The following is a 21,371-nucleotide window of genomic DNA, read 5'->3' as shown; positions in this document are numbered from 1 at the left end:
GTCAACCTAACTAAAACGGTGCTCTAGTCATTGGCTTTTGAGAAACCAAAGACAGAGTTACTACCACTTCTGGTTATTGGAAATCGCTCAAAAGTTGATAGAAAACTACAATGTGAAATAATATTTATATATTTAATTTCATCGATCTAACAGAATCAGTATTACAGTTATCGTGTTCACATTCACACGGACAAGGTTGCAAAGTTGTTTTCCTGCTCCTGAAAGTTGTAAAACGTCAAATTTTGTGAAAAATCTCGATTTAGATTTTTGCACAATTACAATACATCCTTTATATTCCGTATACGATAAGGTAGGCAGGTGTAAAACGGCGAAAACTGTCAAGACATCTGTTAAGTTTTTATGCAGTAAGATTACAATACTTCGTGTATGGCAGAAGCGTAGCGACCCTTCCCGGTGCCCGGGGACAAACTTTCGATTTGCACCTCCCTCAGACTTTCGACTTGCACCCCCCTCATACTTTCGATTTGCACCCCCCCCCCCCCCCTTAAACTTTCGATTTGCACCCCCTTCAAGCTTTCAATTTATTTTTCCAACCCATTTTGGCGCCCCCTAAGGACGCCGCCCGGGGACATATATCGTCGTCGTCCCCCCCCCCCCCTCGCTACGCCTCTGGTGTATGGGCCTTAATCGTAATTGTATACAGAGGAAAAAAAATCCACCGTTAACTAAGGGAGGAAACCAATATAATAATAACAATGTGTATTACTGTAAGAGTTATAAGCCTTTTTCTAGTAGCTCTAGTTAATATTTTCTCTATAAGTATGCCTACTTAGTATTGTACGATCTATTTCAGACCACCCCACCAATTCCTTAAAAGACAGCACACTTAATAACCCAGCTTATTTAGTTGTTTTTTTTTTAATACAAAAATTGCTACATTATACTTTCTTTACCCCAATCCGTTTCGTCAGACACTTTTAAGAAAACCGGTCCAACCCATCCTCCCCCCCCCCCCAAGTGTGACATGTAATGTATGACTCCTTAAATAACGTTGCTTTATACAAATATATTGCACAATATAACAAAATAAACCACAGTTTTATAATTGTTGTAATAATAATAATAATAAGATCAGTGCCAATTTTCTAAACACAACCCAAAAGTTGTCGTTTTTTTTTTGGGGGGGGGGAGGGTTTAATGCTTAGGCCTAATTATCAAGTTGGCTTAATAATGTCCGTATCACAACAACTGATACTTATGAGCAAAAATTAACAGGGTTTTTTTCACACTTATAAGTAAAATGTAAGGGAAATTAGTTTTTTATGTTATTGTTTTTTTGCGGTTTCGTATGCGTAATAGGGCCTAGTGAAATTCGCCACTAGGCTTATTCTACCAAAATACTAAACTTATAACACGAAACGCAACTTAAAAAATAGACTACATTGATTTTCTTCCTTTCAAAATTACATTAAAAAATTTTAAGTGATTGTTAACAGAAATATTTACTTGTAATCTATTACAATTATAATTGTATCTAAATCTAGATCTATTTATTATTAATACAAATAAAAGTCAATTGGCCTAAAAAAAAAAAAAGTTTCCTTATTCGCGTTTAACTTTTTGTTTGCGGCAAATCAAAACATGGCGGGTGAGTTATCTTCGTTTGTTTTGTTATCTGCATTAATAAATAAAAGGAACTATTCATACATTTGAGTGTGACAAAAATTCTTTTAATTGTCAGTTTATTGTGTAAAATACGATGTCCACGGGTTTTATGTACATTCTTGATTTAGATATAGAATTTCTCACAACAATATCAATGGCAATATTGTAGTGGTCCTCTGAATCAGAGTCTGATGACTGATTGATGCTGATTCTGAATGAGGCTAAAAAAAATCTTTTAGAAACCGGTATCCGACAATGGAATCTTCTTTAAAAAAAGGAGTGTTTTACTGGTAGTTAACTAAAACAACACATGACTGGCTAATGTCAAAGCTAATCCACTGTCACTGTCCCTTAACCGCCCTCCTAACTAACCCAAACCCTGTTCCTACCATCATACACTCAGCACACTGATCTGATACACTCAAATACACTGGCATACACCATGGCATACATACACCTAACACTAATCCAATTTCTAACCATAAAATTAGTCAAGATTACAATATTACTAACAAACAACCCAACACACCTATTTTATGGAAGATGCTTTTATCGGACATCAGTATCTAAAATCATCCAAGCGTTACAACGGCTTATTAGGCCCTACTTATTAGTTTTATTAGTACTAATTAAATCAAGAATTTTATCCAGATTTAGATTATAGGCCTAGATCTATATAAAATATAATATATATATATATAGATCTATATTTATTATATATATAGATCACAGGCTTTGTTGGCCTAACTAATGTGATGTTTTGAGGGGTAGATTCTAGATCTAGCAGTTTTTATCTAGATCTAGGACCTAGATTATTCTAGATCTAGGCCCTAGGTATTTGTTAAATCTAGAATGTAGACTAGAGATAGTTAAGAACTTAAGAGTAGTGTTACTAAATTAGTAACTCATACTTCATACTCAACCAATAGGGAGGCTACTTCTTCCTAGATCTAGCTAAAAATAAGGATTTTGTTTTAAATTCATGAAGATATGTCTGTAATGATAAGTTTATTTAATCTTATTTATAGACCTAACTCTAGCCAGAAAGAATGAACTGGAAGAATTTAAGAGTGATGCAAATGACGTCTTAAAGTTTAAGCTGGGTAAATATTATAAGATAAAATTTAAAGTGTCGTTGCTGTTTACTTATGTGGTACTTATGCATTACATTACTGTTGTACTAAACACATTTTTATTATTTAGTTTTAGCTGGAAGATTTTGGTATTAACCATAAGTCTAGGTTCTCATCTTACACAATATTAATTTTTTTATACCTACAGTTAGAAAACCAGAGGACATAGAAGATGAAAGTAAAAGCTTTGGGCCAGATATGTCACATCAAATCTTTGGAGATGCGTAAGTCAATGTGAAACACCAATGTGAAACACCAGTTAAAATTGAATTTCTAACATAATTGAATTAATTGCAAAAGCGTGTCATTTATCTTCTTCTCCCCCCCCCCCCCCCCCCCCCCCCCCTTGTAACTTATTTTGGCAATATATCATTCAAATAATAAATTGTAAGTAAGTATTGTACACATAGTTTTTTATTTAATAAACAAATAGATCTGGATTAACCATAAAAACACATTTATACCATCCATACTACCCGCACTTTGTTACAGCTATTGGCAACAGCACATTTAAGTAGCTTTAGTATTTTGAGCATCATTTTATGTAGCCACACTCTCGTGTATAATTAACCGTGTGTGTAAAACATAAAGTTAAGAACATCCCCTCACTTACAAACACAAATACCTCAGATAGCAATTATAAGCAAGCAATTTATTTCTCTGGCTATTTTAAATTATTTTTGTTAAGTAATAAATGTATCAAACATACTACTTTTTATGTTCTCACATTTTCAGGGAAATAATTTTCGGCTACAAAAATCTGAAAGTGTTGTTATATTACACAGCAGCCAAGCTAATACCTTACTTTCAGATTTCATTCAGTGAAAAGTGCAATGTGAAAAAATCTGGTGTACCTGTAAGTACTTAAGTAGCAGACTTGTTTTAGAAGTTTACAAAGCACTTAATAATTGTACATACAGATGATCCACCAAATGTCTTCATAATCTACTTCCTCACCAGTTTTTGTATGTTTTCCTCAGCCTGATAATGTTGAGAAAATTATGGCAGCTGAATTGCCACCAAAATATTTGACAAACCTAGACACATTCCGAGCTGCTTTGGAGGAAGAAGACAAGTTTGAGCCTTTTGGGCAAATGATTGATGCATACACACTAAAAACAAGTTAGTATGTTGCTTGTTTACATTAGCCTAATTTTTACTAAACTGTATTTGGTGTAGTAATAAAGCCTGAACTAGAGTTTATTTCCTTCACTAACACAAACATTTAAGAATTTTCCTGCATTTTGATTGGTTTATTTTCCCTATCACTTATCTATGCTATTTAGAGCTGGGAGTGTGAAGTTAAATTCCAAATTAAGAATTTTGTTTAGTTAGGAGTCACATACATTATTTTGCATGAGAAACCACTAGAATTTTCTTTTGCCTGCAGTTCTGTGTATCCTTATAGGGTCAATCATAAACACATCCAACTTTTGAAAACTAATTCTTCCCCTCTATCATCACAAAAAGCTAATTTCTCCCTTTCCCCCCTCCCCACACCACACACTCTTGCATCATTACACCAAAAAGCTGATTCTTCCCTACCCCCACCCTCTAAAATGAAGTTACATCTAAGCCTCTCAAAATTGCTATTTTTTTAATTACTTTCTTGATCAGCCTTGAATATATTGATCAATTTTTATTGCAATTTACAAAAAAATGTGTTTTTACAATTCCAAATGTTAGCTAAAATTAAGCTTCTGACATTGCTAGTTAAAAAGCAAAAGAATAAAATCATTTATGGACTAGCAAATTATAAAAGTAATGTTTATTTTAAGGGTCAAGGATAATAATTTTCAACTTTCATATAAAGTTTAATACTAAGCACAACCTCCAACAGTACTACTCTAAATATATATATACTTTTATGTATCACCTTTTATAACCCAAAATATTAATTTTTTAGGAGGTGGTGAAGAAAAGCAATTTGAGGTCTATTTTGTGAAGATAGAGGAGCCCGGATTTAGAGAGTATCATGCTCGTCTTCAGTCGTTCATCAAGTTTTATATTGATGCTGCATCGTACATTGATGTTGATGATGAACAGTGGGATTATTTCGTTTTGTATGTTTACTTTTAATTCTTTTATTTAATTTGTTAAGTTGTTGGTATGATATACTTTTCTTTTATTATATTAGATCTCAAAGATACAGTACTTTTTATTTACCAGCAAAAAAATATTTGTTGATCACATATTTTTAAATATTTAGATAGGATAAACATAAGATATGATACACAAAGTGAAATGAAAATTTTGTTCTTTAGATTTGAAAAATACAAAGAAGACGGCAGACAGAAATATGCGGTGGCAGGATACATGACAGTCTTTAACTTTTATGCTTACCCATCCAGGATTCGACCCAGAATAAGGTAAGTGTGCTGGTAAATTTTTAGATCCGTTGTAAGTTTAGAGTGTTTTGTCATAGAACAGCAATGTAAACAGAAAGTGATATTTCAACGCCAAGGGTAGACAAAGGTACAGAATATAGTCCAAGTAAAGACAGAACAGTTTAAACCCAACGGGATTTGAACCTACCAATTCACGCTGCACCAAATCGCCTCGCCCTCCATGCATCAAGTCAGATGTGCAAACACTTCTTTCAATTAGCTCTGCAAAAATAGAGCTTTCATGGCAGACCACTATCACAGCTTGTTCATGGAGGACGTGGGCTAGCTTGAATTCAAATCCCGAAGGGTCTAACCGCTCGCCTCATAAACACAACAACGACCATTATTTGACCAGACAAGCAACACATAAATACAGGCATGATGATACAAACAAATTGTAGCTTCCTTAAATGGGTTATAGAACATAATATTCTAAAGAAATAACCCTGAACATTACAGCTGTACTGTCTGAAACTTCCTTGTCTGTAGGACCAGCTGTTTTGTGGCAAGAGGAGACAAATTTTTATCGCATAACTCATTGTCTTGTAAAAAATATAAATGAATGCAATGTATTTCTGATTTGGTTGATTTTGATTCAAACCTGTTGACTTTGATTTTAAAAAATCAATTATTTTTATTTTTTGTCACACTGTAGATAGATTTTTAATAACTTTTTCTTTAAAATTAAATATTTATGAAAATTCTTGCTTGCTCAAGATTTTACTATTCATATTCTTAATTTAAATAAACACTACCATAAAACTTCTAGGTAATTTGAAGTAACTTCTTCCCAAGGAGTTGTAAAGTGCACCCAGTATAGATTAGTTTTACATTAACTTGAGTATTCTCAACAGTCAGGTACTAGTGCTTCCCCCTTTTCAAAAGATGGGACTCTGTGCCAAGCTGATTCAAACTTTCTACAACATGTGTTATAGCAAGCCAGAGATACTTGATATTACAGGTAGGAGATTTACAACTACCTTAAACAGGTTGATAGTAAATTTTGTTTTACCTTTAAAATTTGTACAAGTAGTAATTACATGATTCCCACTTAGAAATTATGCACTTAATATATATGTTTTGTGATCGGAAAAGATAAAAATGCCTTGTATGTTATACATAAGATGAAACTGAAGCAACATGCTACCTGCATAATTTTTTTTTGTAAATAAGTCTCAAGATAGGTTTGCAATAAAAATGTTTTTTGATGAGTTTCAATACCTCACCAGTTGAGGACCCCTCAGAGAACTTCCAGAGAGTCAGAGACTATGTGGACGCCAAAAACTGTCAGAAGCTGAAGAGTTTCCAAGCTGGGGAGCTGCTTAAAGGGTTCTCACACGAGATGGTCCACGAAGCCCAAACCAAACTCAAGTTGAGCAAGGTAATGTTGACCGTAATGAGCATATTCATCATTGCAGGCATGGGGTAAAATAGACAGATATGTTATTTTTAAAAAATTATAATGTAAATGGGGCTTTTATTTAAAATTTTACTCTATTTTAAACGTTATTAGTTTCATTAAAAGAATCAATTGAGAAAAGAGAAAATGTATTCTTGGTGTCATCCGTTTATGATATCCACAGTGTTGAGGAGGGGGTCTTGAAATATTTACATTTTTTGGCTAGTGTGGGTTCAGGCCTATGTAAATGCACATTTTAAATGTAACATCAAAATAGTTACATGCAATATAGACGTAATATGCAAAGAAATAATTAACCTGTAAACAAGATGTATACATTTACACAGCACTGCCCTTCTTTTAAAATAAACCCTGCTTGGCAGGTAACTAAATGGAGGGACCTCTGCTATGAGTGTTAAATGAATATAGAATGTGGTATTGAACCAGACATGGTTTAATATCTTATAATGCTGCAATCAAATATATATTTTTTTTTAAATTTCCATTTAAAAATAAGATTAATACTGTCCAATAGATTTTGGTTGATATTGGGGAACATTAAAATAAAGCAAATGCTCATCATGTATTTATATTCAAAATATTTTATTCCTATTTTATTAAGCAGCTCATTCTAGAATAAACTTGTAAATCAATTTTTAACATTGCAGTGATCACACATACATTTTCCTGAATTTGTGTATTGAAAGGGGATGGGGAGGGATTAAAACTCCAATTTTTTTGTGGACTTAATAAATGGAGATAATTTGTTTGTAATTAGATTAATTATTGCATTTTAATTAGTGCTTTTAATTACCTCACTAAAAAATCTTAGCAATCGTACATTGGTTTCAGTGCAAATTTGTTTAGATTGTTTGTGTTTATACTTTCATAATACAACTGTGTAATCTTATTTATACTCTTTTAATGAGATAATTTTGTTCCATCCTTACAACAGCTGCAGGCTAGAAGGGTGTATGAGATCTTGAGGCTCAAGGCAACAGACCAGAGTAACAAGGACATGTTCAGGGCGTACAGGCTGGACGTCAAGAGACGCCTCAACATTCCTTTCTTGGTAAACTCACTGGCTTTTTTTATTTCTTACTAATCAGAAATGTGCTGGTACTTGTAAGTAGGGTTAATTAAACACCTCAGCATCTTATGTGATATATACAACAATCGTTTGTGTCAGCACTGGATTATTTTATTCCTCGCTTATCAGAAATTTGTGGTAAACACCTCATCACGTTATGTGATAGGTACAACAATCGTTTGTGTCAGCACTGGCTTATTTTATTTCTCATTTTTTTCAGAAATGCACTGTTGGTTATAAGGTTATTAGTTGTCTTTGCTAAGACTTACACTGGCCTGATAAGATGTCTGACCCTTGTATTATTGAGTCACAGATAATTATAGATACCTTTGCCAAAAATATTTTGAAATTGCAGTTATATTTGTCATTGAGACCCCTTGAAATCCATCGGATACTCTGGTAGTTTGAGTAGAGTTTATGTGAAGATCTTGTTTGAAAAGACTAGGAAGGGCAATATGCAGACACAAAATAAATTCCATATTTGACATCAAGTACTCATCAAACTGGCATGGACTCATTAGTCAAATACGGGCCCCATCAAGTATCAAAAATATTTAAATGTTTTCTATAATGTTCCTCAGAAAAACCGCAGAACTTACCAGAAACTGGAGAAGAGTCTCAATGCAGAGGAGTTAACCCAGACTTTAGGGATGATGAAAAACGAACAAAAATTTCAGTACCTAGAGAACAATTTTCAGGAGGATTTATCAGCCTACAAACATGTTCTGGACAGACTTGCCACACTGCAATAATTTATTTTTTGGTCTCAATGCGGGTATAAAATTCTTCGTTCTGATTAGGAAATCACTACACAGTGACTTTTTTTAGATTGTTTTCCATCACATCTAAGTTTTTCTTCTGTGTGAAGAATCTAATTATTTGATCAATAATTGAAAGAACAAGTAAATTTATTTATACACAGCTTTTAAGTGTATTGAAAATATTTCTTTGAAAGGATCTCTTATTATAAATACTAACCAATTATTACAGCTATGTTTTATATTTGTTCTATTATAAATTTGGATAGCCATATTTGTTGCAGTATTTATAACTTTTACAATGAAATGTTGAAAGCTTGATACGGGCATTAATTAGCTGCTTCTCATACACAGTGAAGTGAATAGTTTGTGGTTGTGTTCAGTGCACTGTTGATAGGTTGAACTTGTGTGTTGATTGTTGTGTTGTCCATGTTGGATCAACAGTTGTTGTGTAGCTGATGCTGAGTGAACTTGTTGATAATAGTTGTAAATACAATAAATCCATTGGATGGTGATGTCTGGTTTTGTTGCATTCTTTTCTTAATCAATTTATAGGAAAAATTTTAATATGAAAATGAGTAGGCCTACATATTGTAAAAGTAACTCATTTGATCCTGATGTTTCATGGTGCAGATGAAGTAGAGTTCACTAATTTCTGCATGTGAAGGGATAGTGTGGTCAGTGTTATGCCTAGCCACCTTTACTTTCTCTGATGCGGATCAGGTACCCATCATAGCTGAATGGGCTCAGGGATATCCTTCACTCAAGCCCAGTAGCCGAACTCTAGAGTTTAGGTTTAGCAGTCATACACTCTACTAACCGACCACATTGTTCCAAGCTTTGACTTGTAGTGTTGAAGCGTTATTTGTCTGCAGTAATGGTTTTGTTCAGCTATTTCAAAATGTGCACTTATAAAAAAAGATGTATTAAGTTGGATTTTCTTTTATCATAGTCTTAGTGAAAATAATGTAGGTGGTATCCAGTACAGAATTTTGTACTGTCATTTAGTTAGCACAATCACACTAGAAGTTGAAAAATAGGTTTGAAAAATAATGTAGCACGAACCCTTTATTTAGGTGCTGGCAAATATATTTATTAAATAGTGCATATACATTTAAAAGAAAGATAAAATATGGTAATTTTTTGTCGATAACTTCATTTTTAATGTTTGCAAAATACTTGAAGTTTGTGTCAACATGCTATAAAAAGAATCTAGGACATTATTTACTTTATCATTTATGGCTTGAAAAACAAGATGGACGAAAATAACTAAAATCTTGAAGAATTTTTTTTTTTTAATATCCCAAAACAATTTTCATCTGTAACTGCAGATGTAACTTTTTTTTTTATTAAAATGACCTGTTAAAATAATTGCATAGAACAATTCAACATTGAATATTTATTTGCAATAGTGAATTAAACAAAATCTTGACAGAATGATGTATGGTTTACAGTAAAATTAAAATGAAACCACAAATCATGTAAAAATGAAATTGAGCAAATAAAAAGAAACAGCTCAAATATAAGTGAGCAGCTTAAAAAGAAGCTTTTTTTTTTTGGAATTTAAAATGGCCAAGACAAATAAGCAAATAAAAATGAACGTGAGCCCTTGATAAAGAAAGTCGATTTAAAACGTATAAAGTAAAAGTGCAGGATATTAATCATGATTAATATATTTCTTCAATATATTAATGTAGAATCCAATCACATGGAATAATAATGAACCACTGTGGCTCTAAATGGTGTATAACTAAGCTGGAAGAGTCCATTCTTTATTTTGGGGGTGGCGCGTTGTACAGCTTGAGCCTGTACAAGAGATTGGTGAACTGACCCAGATCTATGACGCCATTTTCCCCACACGTGGTTGAAATGAAAAACTCCACTTCCTTCTCCGCTAGTTGTCGGCCGGTCGCAGTTTTGATTTCACGGAGTCCAATTCTGGCCTCTTCCGGGTCAAGTTGACCACTTCCGTCTTTGTCCAGTTCTTTGAATTTGTTTACGATTTCTTGAGCACTGTAATTTATTTTTGCGGTAATTAATTTTTGTCTTACGATGAACATTTTAAAGTAACGAGGTAGTCTTATGTTAATGAGATATGGAAGCCATTGCTAGCCAACCTAAGACCTCTGCACGACCCATCTAGATTTTCCATTACTTGTTACAGTCTGAGTTTCTTCCAGGCATCTCTTCGGGGGGGGGGGGGGGGGCGGAAAAAAAGTCTACCGCCCCACGAATGGAATTTATATAGAAATTTTTTTTACCCAGTGTCCACCCCCGGAAAATGTTGTCCGTCCCCCGAAATTATCAAGTGCCCCCCCCCCCCTCCGAAGAAAAATGTCTGGAAGAAACATTGGTTACAATACGTGGGCGACTTTCCGTTTGGGCATTTATCTGTGTGTGCTAATTTTTATTTGCGCATTTATTTACTTGCACAATCATCTGTTTGAGCTAATTTCTCTGTGTGTGTGTGTTGTTGTTTTTTTATGGAATATTTGGTCATGCGTTTTTTCATTACGCATTTTTTCTGGGAACCCTTTGAATGATGTATATAGAGTCAACATTATTTTTGCTACTCTAACTCTGGCAGAGTTTCTTCCAGGCATCTCTTCGGGGGGGGGGGGGGGGGGGGACTGCTGAAAGTGAAAGTTGTGTGGTATTTTCTTCAACTCCTTCGTTTGTCTGAAAATGTTCAACATTTTTACCGAGACGATTCCTTTCAAAGGCTTGAATCAGATATTTGATGTTCCAAAAGACGGCGGATTCTAATAACCCATTGAGAAAGGCATTAAGCGATTTCTAGTAAGACTAAATACTTACTGCTGGTCAGAGGTGTAGCGAGGGGGGGTACATATGCCCCCGGGCGCCGACCCTAGGGGGCGCCAAAATGGGTTGGAAAAAAAAATAAAAGCTCATTTTAGCTGCAGTTTTGCATTATAAATAATAAAAAAAATATGGGGGGAGGCGCCAAATTGAAAGTTTGTACCCGGGGGGGGGGGCCTAATTGAACGTTTGTCCCCGGGCGCCGGGAAGGCTCGCTACGCCTCTGCTGCTGGTCAATGAAAAAGACTAAATACTTACTGCTGGTCAATGAAACAGTGTCTAGTTAGACTAAATTCTAAATACTTACTGCTGGTCAATGAAACAGTGTCTAGTAAGGCTAAATACTTACTGCTGGTCAATGAAACAGTGTCTAGTAAGACTAAATACTTACTGCTGGTCAATGAAACAGTGTCTAGTAAGGCTAAATACTTACTGCTGGTCAATGAAACAGTGTCTAGTAGGACTAAATACTTACTGCTGGTCAATGAAACAGTGTCTAGTGAGACTAAATACTTACTGCTGGTCAATGAAACAGTGTCTAGTAAGACTAAATACTTACTGCTGGTCAATGAAACAGTGTCTAGTTAGACTAAATACTTACTGCTGGTCAATGAAACAGTGTCTAGTTAGACTAAATACTTACTGCTGGTCAATGAAACAGTGTCTAGTAAGACTAAATACTTACTGCTGGTCAATGAAACAGTGTCTAGTTAGACTAAATAGTTACTGCTGGTCAATGAAACAGTGTCTAGTTAGACTAAATACTTACTGCTGGTCAATGAAATAGTGTCTAGTAAGACTAAATACTAAATACTTACTGCTGGTCAATGAAACAGTGTCTAGATCTAGTAAGACTAAATACTTACTGCTGGTCAATGAAACAGGTAAGACTAAATACTTACTGCTGGTCAATGAAACAGTGTCTAGTTAGACTAAATACTTACTGCTGGTCAATGAAACAGTGTCTAGTTAGACTAAATACTTACTGCTGGTCAATGAAACAGTGTCTAGTAAGACTAAATACTTACTGCTGGTCAATGAAACAGTGTCTAGTTAGACTAAATAGTTACTGCTGGTCAATGAAACAGTGTCTAGTTAGACTAAATACTTACTGCTGGTCAATGAAATAGTGTCTAGTAAGACTAAATACTAAATACTTACTGCTGGTCAATGAAACAGTGTCTAGATCTAGTAAGACTAAATACTTACTGCTGGTCAATGAAACAGGTAAGACTAAATACTTACTGCTGGTCAATGAAACAGTGTCTAGTTAGACTAAATACTTACTGCTGGTCAATGAAACAGTGTCTAGTTAGACTAAATACTTACTGCTGGTCAATGAAACAGTGTCTAGTTAGACTAAATACTTACTGCTGGTCAATGAAACAGTGTCTAGTTAGACTAAATACTTACTGCTGGTCAACGAAACAATGTCTAGTCAGACTAAACACTTACTGCTGGTCAATGAAACAGTGTCTAGTTAGACTAAATACTTACTGCTGGTCAATGAAACAGTGTCTAGTTAGACTAAATACTTACTGCTGGTCAATGAAACAGTGTCTAGTTAAACTAAATACTTACTGCTGGTCAATGAAACAGTGTCTAGTTAGACTAAATACTTACTGCTGGTCAATGAAACAGTGTCTAGTTAGACTAAATACTTACTGCTGGTCAATGAAACAGTGTCTAGTTAGACTAAATACTTACTGCTGGTCAATGAAACAGTGTCTAGTTAAACTAAACACTTACTGCTGATCAATGAAACAGTGTCTAGTTAGACTAAATACTTACTGCTGGTCAATGAAACAGTGTCTAGTAAGACTAAATACTTACTGCTGGTCAATGAAACAGTGTCTAGTTAGACTAAATACTTACTGCTGGTCAATGAAACAGTGTCTAGTTAGACTAAATACTTACTGCTGGTCAATGAAACAGTGTCTAGTTAGACTAAATACTTACTGCTCGCCCATGCAAACACAAAACTGCTGGAACTCCCAGATGCTGAGTTTGCCATTTTTGTCTTTATCGAACGTGTTGAACATCACTTCAGCTTCCTGGTCGTCCAGCCCAAACTCGGCCTGCAGAAGTCAACGTGTTGCATCATTCGATTCGATGATGATTTGAACAGAATAAAATTTGGGCTATGTGACCCAAAAACTATGCTGGATTAATGCGTTACGTATCTTAATTTAAAGTATGAAGATATTTTCTTTATCGTATGATGGGGTTTGTTGATAATTTATTTTTAAATGCACATATTATAGCATGCATTTGAAAGCCACTGTCTCAGTTTGTTGCTCCCCATTCCGTCTCCACCACAACCCCCCCCCCCCCCCCCAACCCCCACCATTTCTACCTCTACAACTCCTCATTTCTTTATGTTTTTTTTCTGAGGCGCTTGTTCTACAAAATTTCAAACAATTCTTAAAGTACGCCTACATTTTCATCACACTTGCTAATATAATTTACATGGAAATATTTTATTTGTAGGCTCTTTGCGATTTACTCGAAAAATGTGGTTAAAGTATAATTTGTGTTAAGCATGAATGTTGTACAAGATCTTGGGAAACTCATCTCCAATCCCAGTGAAATCTCTTTCTCGTTCTTTTATTTCATCAACAAATGTTTAATTCCTTTGAAACTCAAAGCAACGCACTTCATTGCATTTAAGTTTTTATATATTACATTTATTATGCATGTATACTGACACTTCAACGAAATTCCTTGCCTACCAGAGTTACAAATACAAAGGTAACGTTAAAAAAGCGACCGTTAAAAATAGAATTCTTTATATAAAAAACAAACAAGAAACATGATAGGAAATGTCAAGTGCGCATGCGTCAACTGACCTTTAACATGCCCACCGCGTGAGGTTTACTCAGCACTCTGACGTTGTTGGCCGTGTACTTTTCGAACATCTTCATAATGTGGTCGCTGTAATAGAACATCACAATTTATTGAACATCTTCATTATGTGGTCACTATAATAAAACATCACAATTTAATTGAACATCTTCATAATGTGGTCACTGTAATAGAGCATCACAATTTATTGAACATCTTCATAATATGGTCACTGTAATAGAACATCACAATTTATTGAACATCTTCATAATGTGGTCACTACATCAAAACATCACAATTTATTGAACATCTTTGTGATGTGGTAACTTAAACGAAACATCACAATTTATTGCACATTTTCATTATATTGTCTATATTAATAAACATCACAATTTATTGAACATCTTTGTAATGTGGTTACTTAAACAAAATATCACAATTGATTGAACATCTTCATTATAATTATGTTCACTGTTAATAAAACCACAATGTATTTGAACATCTTCATAATGTGGCCGCTATAACTAAAACATCACAATTTATTGAACATCTTAATAATATTGTTAATGCAATAGAGTAACACAACAATTTACCGTAGGCGCAGACATTTACTACTACTAAAAGACTTTGGACCTGTTAGCGGGTTATGTTGATGTTAGTTAATCTACTGCCTTGATTACATGATGTAGCTATACATTTCAATGTTCTGTGATATCAGCAGTGTTTCTTCCAGACTTATTTCTCAGGGGGGGGGGGCATTTGAAATTTTCGACGGAATAAAATTTCTTGGGGGGGGGGAGGCAGACACTGTTTAAAGTATATATTTTCTATATAAATTATATTTCGTTCGGGGAGGGGGGGGGGGCGGTAGACGAAGAGATGCCTGGAAGAAACTTTGGATAGTAGTGCTACTTTAAGACTTGGGAGTTTCGGTTCTCTAAGCCTACCGTAGGTTTTTTTTAGGTATTGAACTATGAGACAGCCTAAGTTAAGGGCTGCACTAGGCTTTTGGAACTAATGACGAGTTGGGATGCGAATATGCAGGTAAAAATCAACTAGAAATTATAAATCAGATGGGGGTTGATTGCATAAGGGGTTGAAAGGTTTGGTGGGATCAGAGGCTAAACTAGGGATGATTGGGGGGAGGGGGTTGGGGGGGGGGGGGGCGCAATCCCTTAGCGATCACCAAAAAGATGTGAAAAAAAGCTAAAGAACTCCGTTTTGAGCTTAACTGTTAAATTATACACAGTTTAAAAAAGTTAAATTATACACAGTTAAAGTCAAGAAAAGAGACACTCTTCATCGGTTGTTAAACAACAAAATAAAAACATACAGTCAGTGAACGGTAAAATTAAAGCCCTTTTTTGCCAACTTAAATTAGGTTGTTGCACGTAGTTTTTAAACTCCACTAATTTCAAATAAAATTATACCAGAAAAAAAAAACAGGATTTTTTCCCCATCACATGGATACCAATGTTGTGTCTCTAGCTTCATTAGGAGATAAGATATGGCCTTTTAAACAGCTTAGACCCGAGTAATTCAAGAAGTTAAATCGGAAGGATTTGTAAGACTAAGAAACGTAACATTGGACACATTTTTAAAAATAAAAGTTACTTGTGCCTGAAGGGAACTTTGTGTCTGTTAAAAAATGCGTAACTTCTCATTTTTGCTGTAGCTGTTGCTGTGCTGACCAAACTATCCCTTCACATGCCGAGGTCACTGAAACAGGTGAACTCTACCTCACCTTCCCCACGGACCGTTAAATAAAGTTGAATTAAAATAAAAGACTGGCGATCCTTGTAGCCAGAGTTTCTTCCAGGCATCTACCCCCCCCCCCGAACGAAATGGAATTTATATTGAAAATATATACTTTTAACAGTGTTTCCCCCCTCCCCCCCCCCCCCCCCCCCTGGAGAAAAAAGTCTGGAAGAAACACTGCTTGTAGCTGGAAAAGGGGACAGACTTAAGCGTCAATAAATGCAAGTCTATCGGTACATCCTACAGATACACTATTCTTACGTAATTATGGTAATTAAATTTTTGTATCAGTGGATTCCCTTTTAAAAATAAGTGAACGCAAATCGGAATCTCTTTCACAATAAGCCATTTCCGCCTGTTTATTTTCTCAAGACTGACCTTTTGACCCACACAGGAAGTGGGTCAGCCAGTGGGTTACCTGGTCTGATCGCTTGCCAGATAAAGTTTCCATTAGAAGAATATTTTGACGCAAATGCCTCTTAACATCTCGTTTGTTTTTTGTTTAGCAAATATAAAAGCCAATTGAAGATTCAGAATCTCGTGTGGTTGTGGGTGGTTTTTTTTTTTTTTTTTTTTTTTTTTGTGCTCCAACGGATGAAAAGTTTTGTATATTTATGTGTATTTGTTTTAAAGAGGGGAGAGAATCATGGCAAAATATTTTTTTTAAATGGCCAGGTATAGTTCGGTGTAGAATTTTATTAGATTTTTAAGGATGGAATTGTGGGAAAAAAGGGCGGGGTTGGGGGGTGAGAGGAAGTTGAGGTACAACATGTCTTGCCAACATACGTAAGGAAATACTCATCTCCTTGACAGATTATTTATATTTTGTAAAAGCTCATTTTATTTTTCTACAACTACAGCTACTCAACGTTTAATTCATCATGTTTGACAGAATCTGTAATTGGATTAATTAGTCATGTTTACGTTAGCTTTCATACGATATATACTGTTGTTTGTTGTTATTATTGTGGGTCGTCCATGTCAGAGTTTCTTCCAGGCATCTCATCATCCCCCCTCCCCCCGAAGCAAGTCTACCGCCCCCCCCCCCCCACGAAATGGAATTCATATAGAAAACATATACTTTTACTAGTGTCCGCCCCCCCCCCCCCGGAAAATGTTGTGTGTCCCCCCCCCCCCCCCCCGAAAATATCAAGTGCCGCCCCCCCCCCCTACCCCGGAGAAAAAAGTCTTGAAGAAACACTGGTTCATATGGGACGTCAAACTTTCCGACATTGTATGATTGTTTGGCGAGGTGGTGGGGGTATGATTGTTTGGCGAGGTGGTGGGGGTATGATTGTTTGGCGAGGTGGTGGGGGTGGGTGGGGGAAAAATTGAAAAATAAGCATGGCGTCAATTATGTACAACCCCCTATAATTAAGGTAATTTATTATTATTCTCGTTGTTATTACTAAATATACCATTAAATATTTCAGTAATACAACAATTATAATCCTCCCCCACCACCCCCTTATTATCTGATTTGCGAATATTAAACCCTAATGTCTTATGCTAACACTGAACTTGTTCCAATTTAATTTTTGTGTTTTCAAAATATTTTTTATTTGTTTGTTTATTTTTTAATTATATGTATTTATTTTAGAATTTTTTTTAAAAAGTATATAGATAAAGCATTAATTATAAAGTGATCCTCTTACCCCCCCCCCCCTTCAATGCATAAAATTGTATACAAGAAATCCCTATTTATAAATATATATGACTAAATTTAGCCTACACACTCTCTAATGTTTAAGATAGTGTTGTAAAGGATATACTTACGGAACTTTGCGATTCATGTTGAACCAAAATCTTTCTTGAGTACGATTTTAAGTGAAATGAAATGGTTAACTCTATGGGTGATGTCGGTAGTTGTTCACTGTTGTTGCTGAAACTCAAACAACTCAATGAATTAGGTGATATGGTGGAGGGGGGGGGGGGGGGGGGGGGGTACTGTAGGAAAGTGCAAGTGTGACAAGTATAAAGCATTGAAATCTATGTACCTGTAAAGAATAACGGTCCCTAACCTAAATAACTCTAGCCCTAATATTGGCCTTTGTGTGCACATTGTCCGGCCAATGTGCGTATTAGACGACTTCGGGCTTTGACATTTAATAAACACACACACACACGCATACACACGCACACACACACACGCATATATATATATATATATATATATATATATATATATATATATATTGTTTTTTTTTTTTTCAAAATCCAAGTACTTTGCTTTGCAGTGAGCTTAGCTGAGCACATCTCCTATAGAACACTGTATGGTTGGCTGGTCACAAGTAAAATGTTACACTGATGCGTTAAGCGCACCTAGTAAACTACGACTAGCGTGCTGAGATCTACAGATCATAGACGCACGGGGAGGAAGGTACCTAAGCCATATGGTAATAATCATCCCATGGTGAATGTAATAAAAGACGTATAAAAAATTTAAAACAATCTGAAATAATACCCAGATATACGCGTAGATTTTGGATTAGATCAGGTTTTTAGTAGTCGCACAGTTACACTTTACATCGATTGATTGATGTATTTCAAAAGTAAAAAAAATAGTGTCATGCTTCTTCTTCAAACACATTGTTGTGTGCTGACGAAGGCTTGTGGTAGAAAAGTCTAATCTCCTTAATTAATAGTGATGTTACTAAATCTGATCTGATTTTTAATTAGCATGTGCGATATCTGTATTGATTGTTTTAGCTTATACCAAAATGTAAACCATATTTAACCTAACTTAGCTCTGTTTAGTACAGCTAAGTCAATCGCACGGAAGTCGAGCCTTATAAATTACAATAACCCTCCTCCTCCCAACAAAAACAAACAGCACACTGCCAGGATGTCATTTCGCTAAATGTAAGCAGCTTTTCTTTTAAATTCTTGACATGATTTTGTCCGTCAGTTCTCTCCCCTACTGCTTGTGTTATCTAACACCTTGCCAGATTTTTGTGCGAGTTTCTGCCACGTTTATTGCGTTGTCTTGAACGAAGCGTAGTTTGAATCAACATTTTTTATCACGATGATAGGCTGCACTTTTACATTTTATATCACACCATGAATCAGTGGTGATTGGTTGAGTGGTGGTCTACACCTCTATATAACATTTAATTATGGGTAAAAATAAAAATAAACATTTTACACGTTAAAACTGTTTTCTTAAAAACAAATTTTATTCGCACTTATTCTGTTCGGATTTAAAAAAAAAAAAAAAAAAAAAAAACCTTTACGCTGTTGTCTCCACCGTGTATTGTTTTTACTTCAAGTAGAGATAATGTTCGGTGCTAGTAGACCCCATATGATTAAAATAGACACACACTAATTCATTCGCCAACATGATAGCTTTCCGCCTTATAAATCTACTACCCTTGTAACAACAGGCATGGCCCTTCAAAAACATATCAAACTCAGCAATAATTCAATAATAGTATAAGAATTGTAAAAATATCACATAGGTCTAGAGTGTAAAATTATTATATAAACTATTGAATTATTTACACGTGGAAGATAGGAGAATAGATGTAGTTATCACACCGTAGACATGTATATCCAATAAGATAATAGGTAAAGTTGTTGAATATTTAAAAGGATAAAAATGACTCACCTATTTATTTATTTTAAAAGTTACCCTCCGTTCACAAGAAACGTCAGAACTACACTCGACAGATCAACATGTAGGTGCGACTAGGTCTAACTCAGCACTCACTCCCTTATGCACGTGCGTGCTGTGTGTACCTGCCTCTACCTGTGTGTAGCTACCCAGGTATGAGTGAGCGATGCAACGGATTTACTGGCACCACCACAGAGTGCCGCCTCTTATCAGAAACACCACCACCTCCCCCCCCCCCCCCATGTTAAACAGTCCCACCTTTCTCTCCCCCCTGCTCCACCCAACCTCGTGTAATCTCGTGAGTTTTGGCGAGAGGTGTCTGGTTTAATCAAAGCGAAAAACCAAATTCTTAGCGTGGATACAAACAGGATTTCTCCCTGAAATGTCGACTTTAATACTTGCTATATAAATCTATGACATTTTATAAGATTAACTTCATTAAATTTTAATTCTGAGTTTCTGTTTGAACTAGTTATGAGAAACTATTAACTTTAACAGCCACACATATAAATGTAGCTCCGGATGTGTGTTTTTAAAAGAAAGGATGAACTTAATTAAAGAAAGATTAAAAAAAACTTCAGTGACAATATATTAATCTTAGCGAGGTTTGTAAAAAAAAAAAGATTAATTTAATTAATTAAGTGATAGTTTCAGATACGTTCATAGAAAAAAAAGCTCTAATAATATTGACTTTTTAAAACAACGTTATGTTTTGCTGTAATAATTAGCTCACGTGGTTGTTGTTTTTTTTTAGAGTTATCTGCCGCTGTTGTTGTTTACGTACTACACATCTGTTGATGAACGTGTTTTTTTTCGCAACGATCTTTGATCCATTTTTTTAATCTTCCAAACGTTAATTAAACACCTGAACTGTCGGTTTGTTTATACCAGAACACTTTAACTATCTGTTCTTTTATACCAGAACACTTTAACTATCTGTTCTTTTGTACCAGAACACTTTAACTGTCTGTTCTTTTTATAGCAGAACACTTTAACTGTCTGTTCTTTTGTACCAGAACACTTTAACTGTCTGTTCTTTTGTACCAGAACACTTTAACTATCTGTTCTACTATATTTTATCTGTCTGTTCTTTTATACCAGAACACTTTAACTGTCTGTTCTTTTGTACCAGAACACTTTAACTCTCTGTTCTTTTGTACCAGAACACTTTAACTATCTGTTCTACTATATTTTATCTGTCTGTTCTTTTATACCAGAACACTTTAACTGTCTGTTCTTTTGTACCAGAACACTTTAACTATCTGTTCTTTTGTACTAGAACACTTTAACTGTCTGTTCTTTTGTACCAGAACACTTTAACTGTCTGTTCTTTTTATAGCAGAACACTTTAACTGTCTGTTCTTTTGCACCAGAACACTTTAACTGTCTGTTCTTTTTATAGCAGAACACTTTAACTGTCTGTTCTTTTGTACCAGAACACTTTAACTATCTGTTCTACTATATTTTATCTGTCTGTTCTTTTATACCAGAACACTTTAACTGTCTGTTCTTTTGTACCAGAACACTTTAACTATCTGTTCTTTTGTACTAGAACACTTTAACTGTCTGTTCTTTTGTACCAGAACACTTTAACTGTCTGTTCTTTTTATAGCAGAACACTTTAACTGTCTGTTCTTTTGCACCAGAACACTTTAACTGTATGTTCTTTTTATAGCAGAACACTTTAACTGTCTGTTCTTTTGTACCAGAACACTTTAACTGTCTGTTCTTTTATACCAGAACACTTTAACTATCTGTTCTATTATAGCAGAACACTTTAACTGTCGGTACTTTTTATAGCAGAACACTTTAACTGAGCATATAAAAGTAGCCTAAGCTTGTGGATAGAGCATTCACTATGGTCATAATTGATTCAATCTGTGTTGAATCCAAGGACATCATTGGAGAAATAAAAAGTAATTTTACGCTTTGGCATACACTTT

The 21,371-nt window shown here is 35.0% G+C and overlaps 2 protein-coding genes across 2 annotated transcripts; one reads left to right on the top strand and one right to left on the bottom strand.

The window, feature by feature from the left end:
• The first annotated feature begins 1,532 nt into the window (after positions 1 to 1,532).
• LOC131944295 (histone acetyltransferase type B catalytic subunit) lies at positions 1,533 to 8,908 on the top strand. The gene is made up of 11 exons (XM_059304852.1): positions 1,533 to 1,609; positions 2,655 to 2,729; positions 2,908 to 2,983; positions 3,495 to 3,615; positions 3,740 to 3,881; positions 4,666 to 4,822; positions 5,024 to 5,128; positions 6,001 to 6,107; positions 6,376 to 6,527; positions 7,501 to 7,617; positions 8,217 to 8,908. Exons 1-11 carry the CDS (start codon positions 1,603 to 1,605, stop codon positions 8,385 to 8,387), a joined length of 1,230 nt encoding a protein of 409 aa, XP_059160835.1. The 5' UTR covers positions 1,533 to 1,602; the 3' UTR covers positions 8,388 to 8,908.
• A 565-nt stretch (positions 8,909 to 9,473) lies between these two features.
• Positions 9,474 to 19,594, bottom strand: LOC131944285 (mitochondrial adenyl nucleotide antiporter SLC25A24-like). The gene is made up of 5 exons (XM_059304842.1): positions 19,423 to 19,594; positions 17,592 to 17,697; positions 14,063 to 14,147; positions 13,173 to 13,291; positions 9,474 to 10,406 (listed from the first exon to the last, which is right to left on the bottom strand). Exons 2-5 carry the CDS (start codon positions 17,606 to 17,608, stop codon positions 10,166 to 10,168), a joined length of 462 nt encoding a protein of 153 aa, XP_059160825.1. The 5' UTR covers positions 17,609 to 17,697; positions 19,423 to 19,594; the 3' UTR covers positions 9,474 to 10,165.
• Between the last annotated feature and the right edge of the window lie 1,777 nt (positions 19,595 to 21,371).

The sequence above is a fragment of the Physella acuta genome, unplaced genomic scaffold (assembly GCF_028476545.2).
Source record: "Physella acuta isolate Inbredline_101_S28 unplaced genomic scaffold, ASM2847654v3 ptg000487l, whole genome shotgun sequence".
Classification (NCBI taxonomy): domain Eukaryota; kingdom Metazoa; phylum Mollusca; class Gastropoda; family Physidae; genus Physella; species Physella acuta.
Note: the sequence above shows the minus strand (reverse complement) of the source record. Positions and strands in the feature narration are given on the sequence as shown.

What these genes read in the sequence shown, in the direction of transcription:
- LOC131944285 (XM_059304842.1), bottom strand. An exon ending in ACGCGGTGGGCATGTTAAAG is followed by an intron (nt 13,292 to 14,062) that starts GTCAGTTGACGC and finishes TGACTTCTGCAG; the next exon opens with GCCGAGTTTGGGCTGGACGA. An exon ending in TGTGTTTGCATGGGCGAGCA is followed by an intron (nt 10,407 to 13,172) that starts GTAAGTATTTAG and finishes AATAAATTACAG; the next exon opens with TGCTCAAGAAATCGTAAACA.
- LOC131944295 (XM_059304852.1), top strand. An exon ending in CATCAAATCTTTGGAGATGC is followed by an intron (nt 2,984 to 3,494) that starts GTAAGTCAATGT and finishes TCACATTTTCAG; the next exon opens with GGAAATAATTTTCGGCTACA. An exon ending in TGCATACACACTAAAAACAA is followed by an intron (nt 3,882 to 4,665) that starts GTTAGTATGTTG and finishes TTAATTTTTTAG; the next exon opens with GAGGTGGTGAAGAAAAGCAA.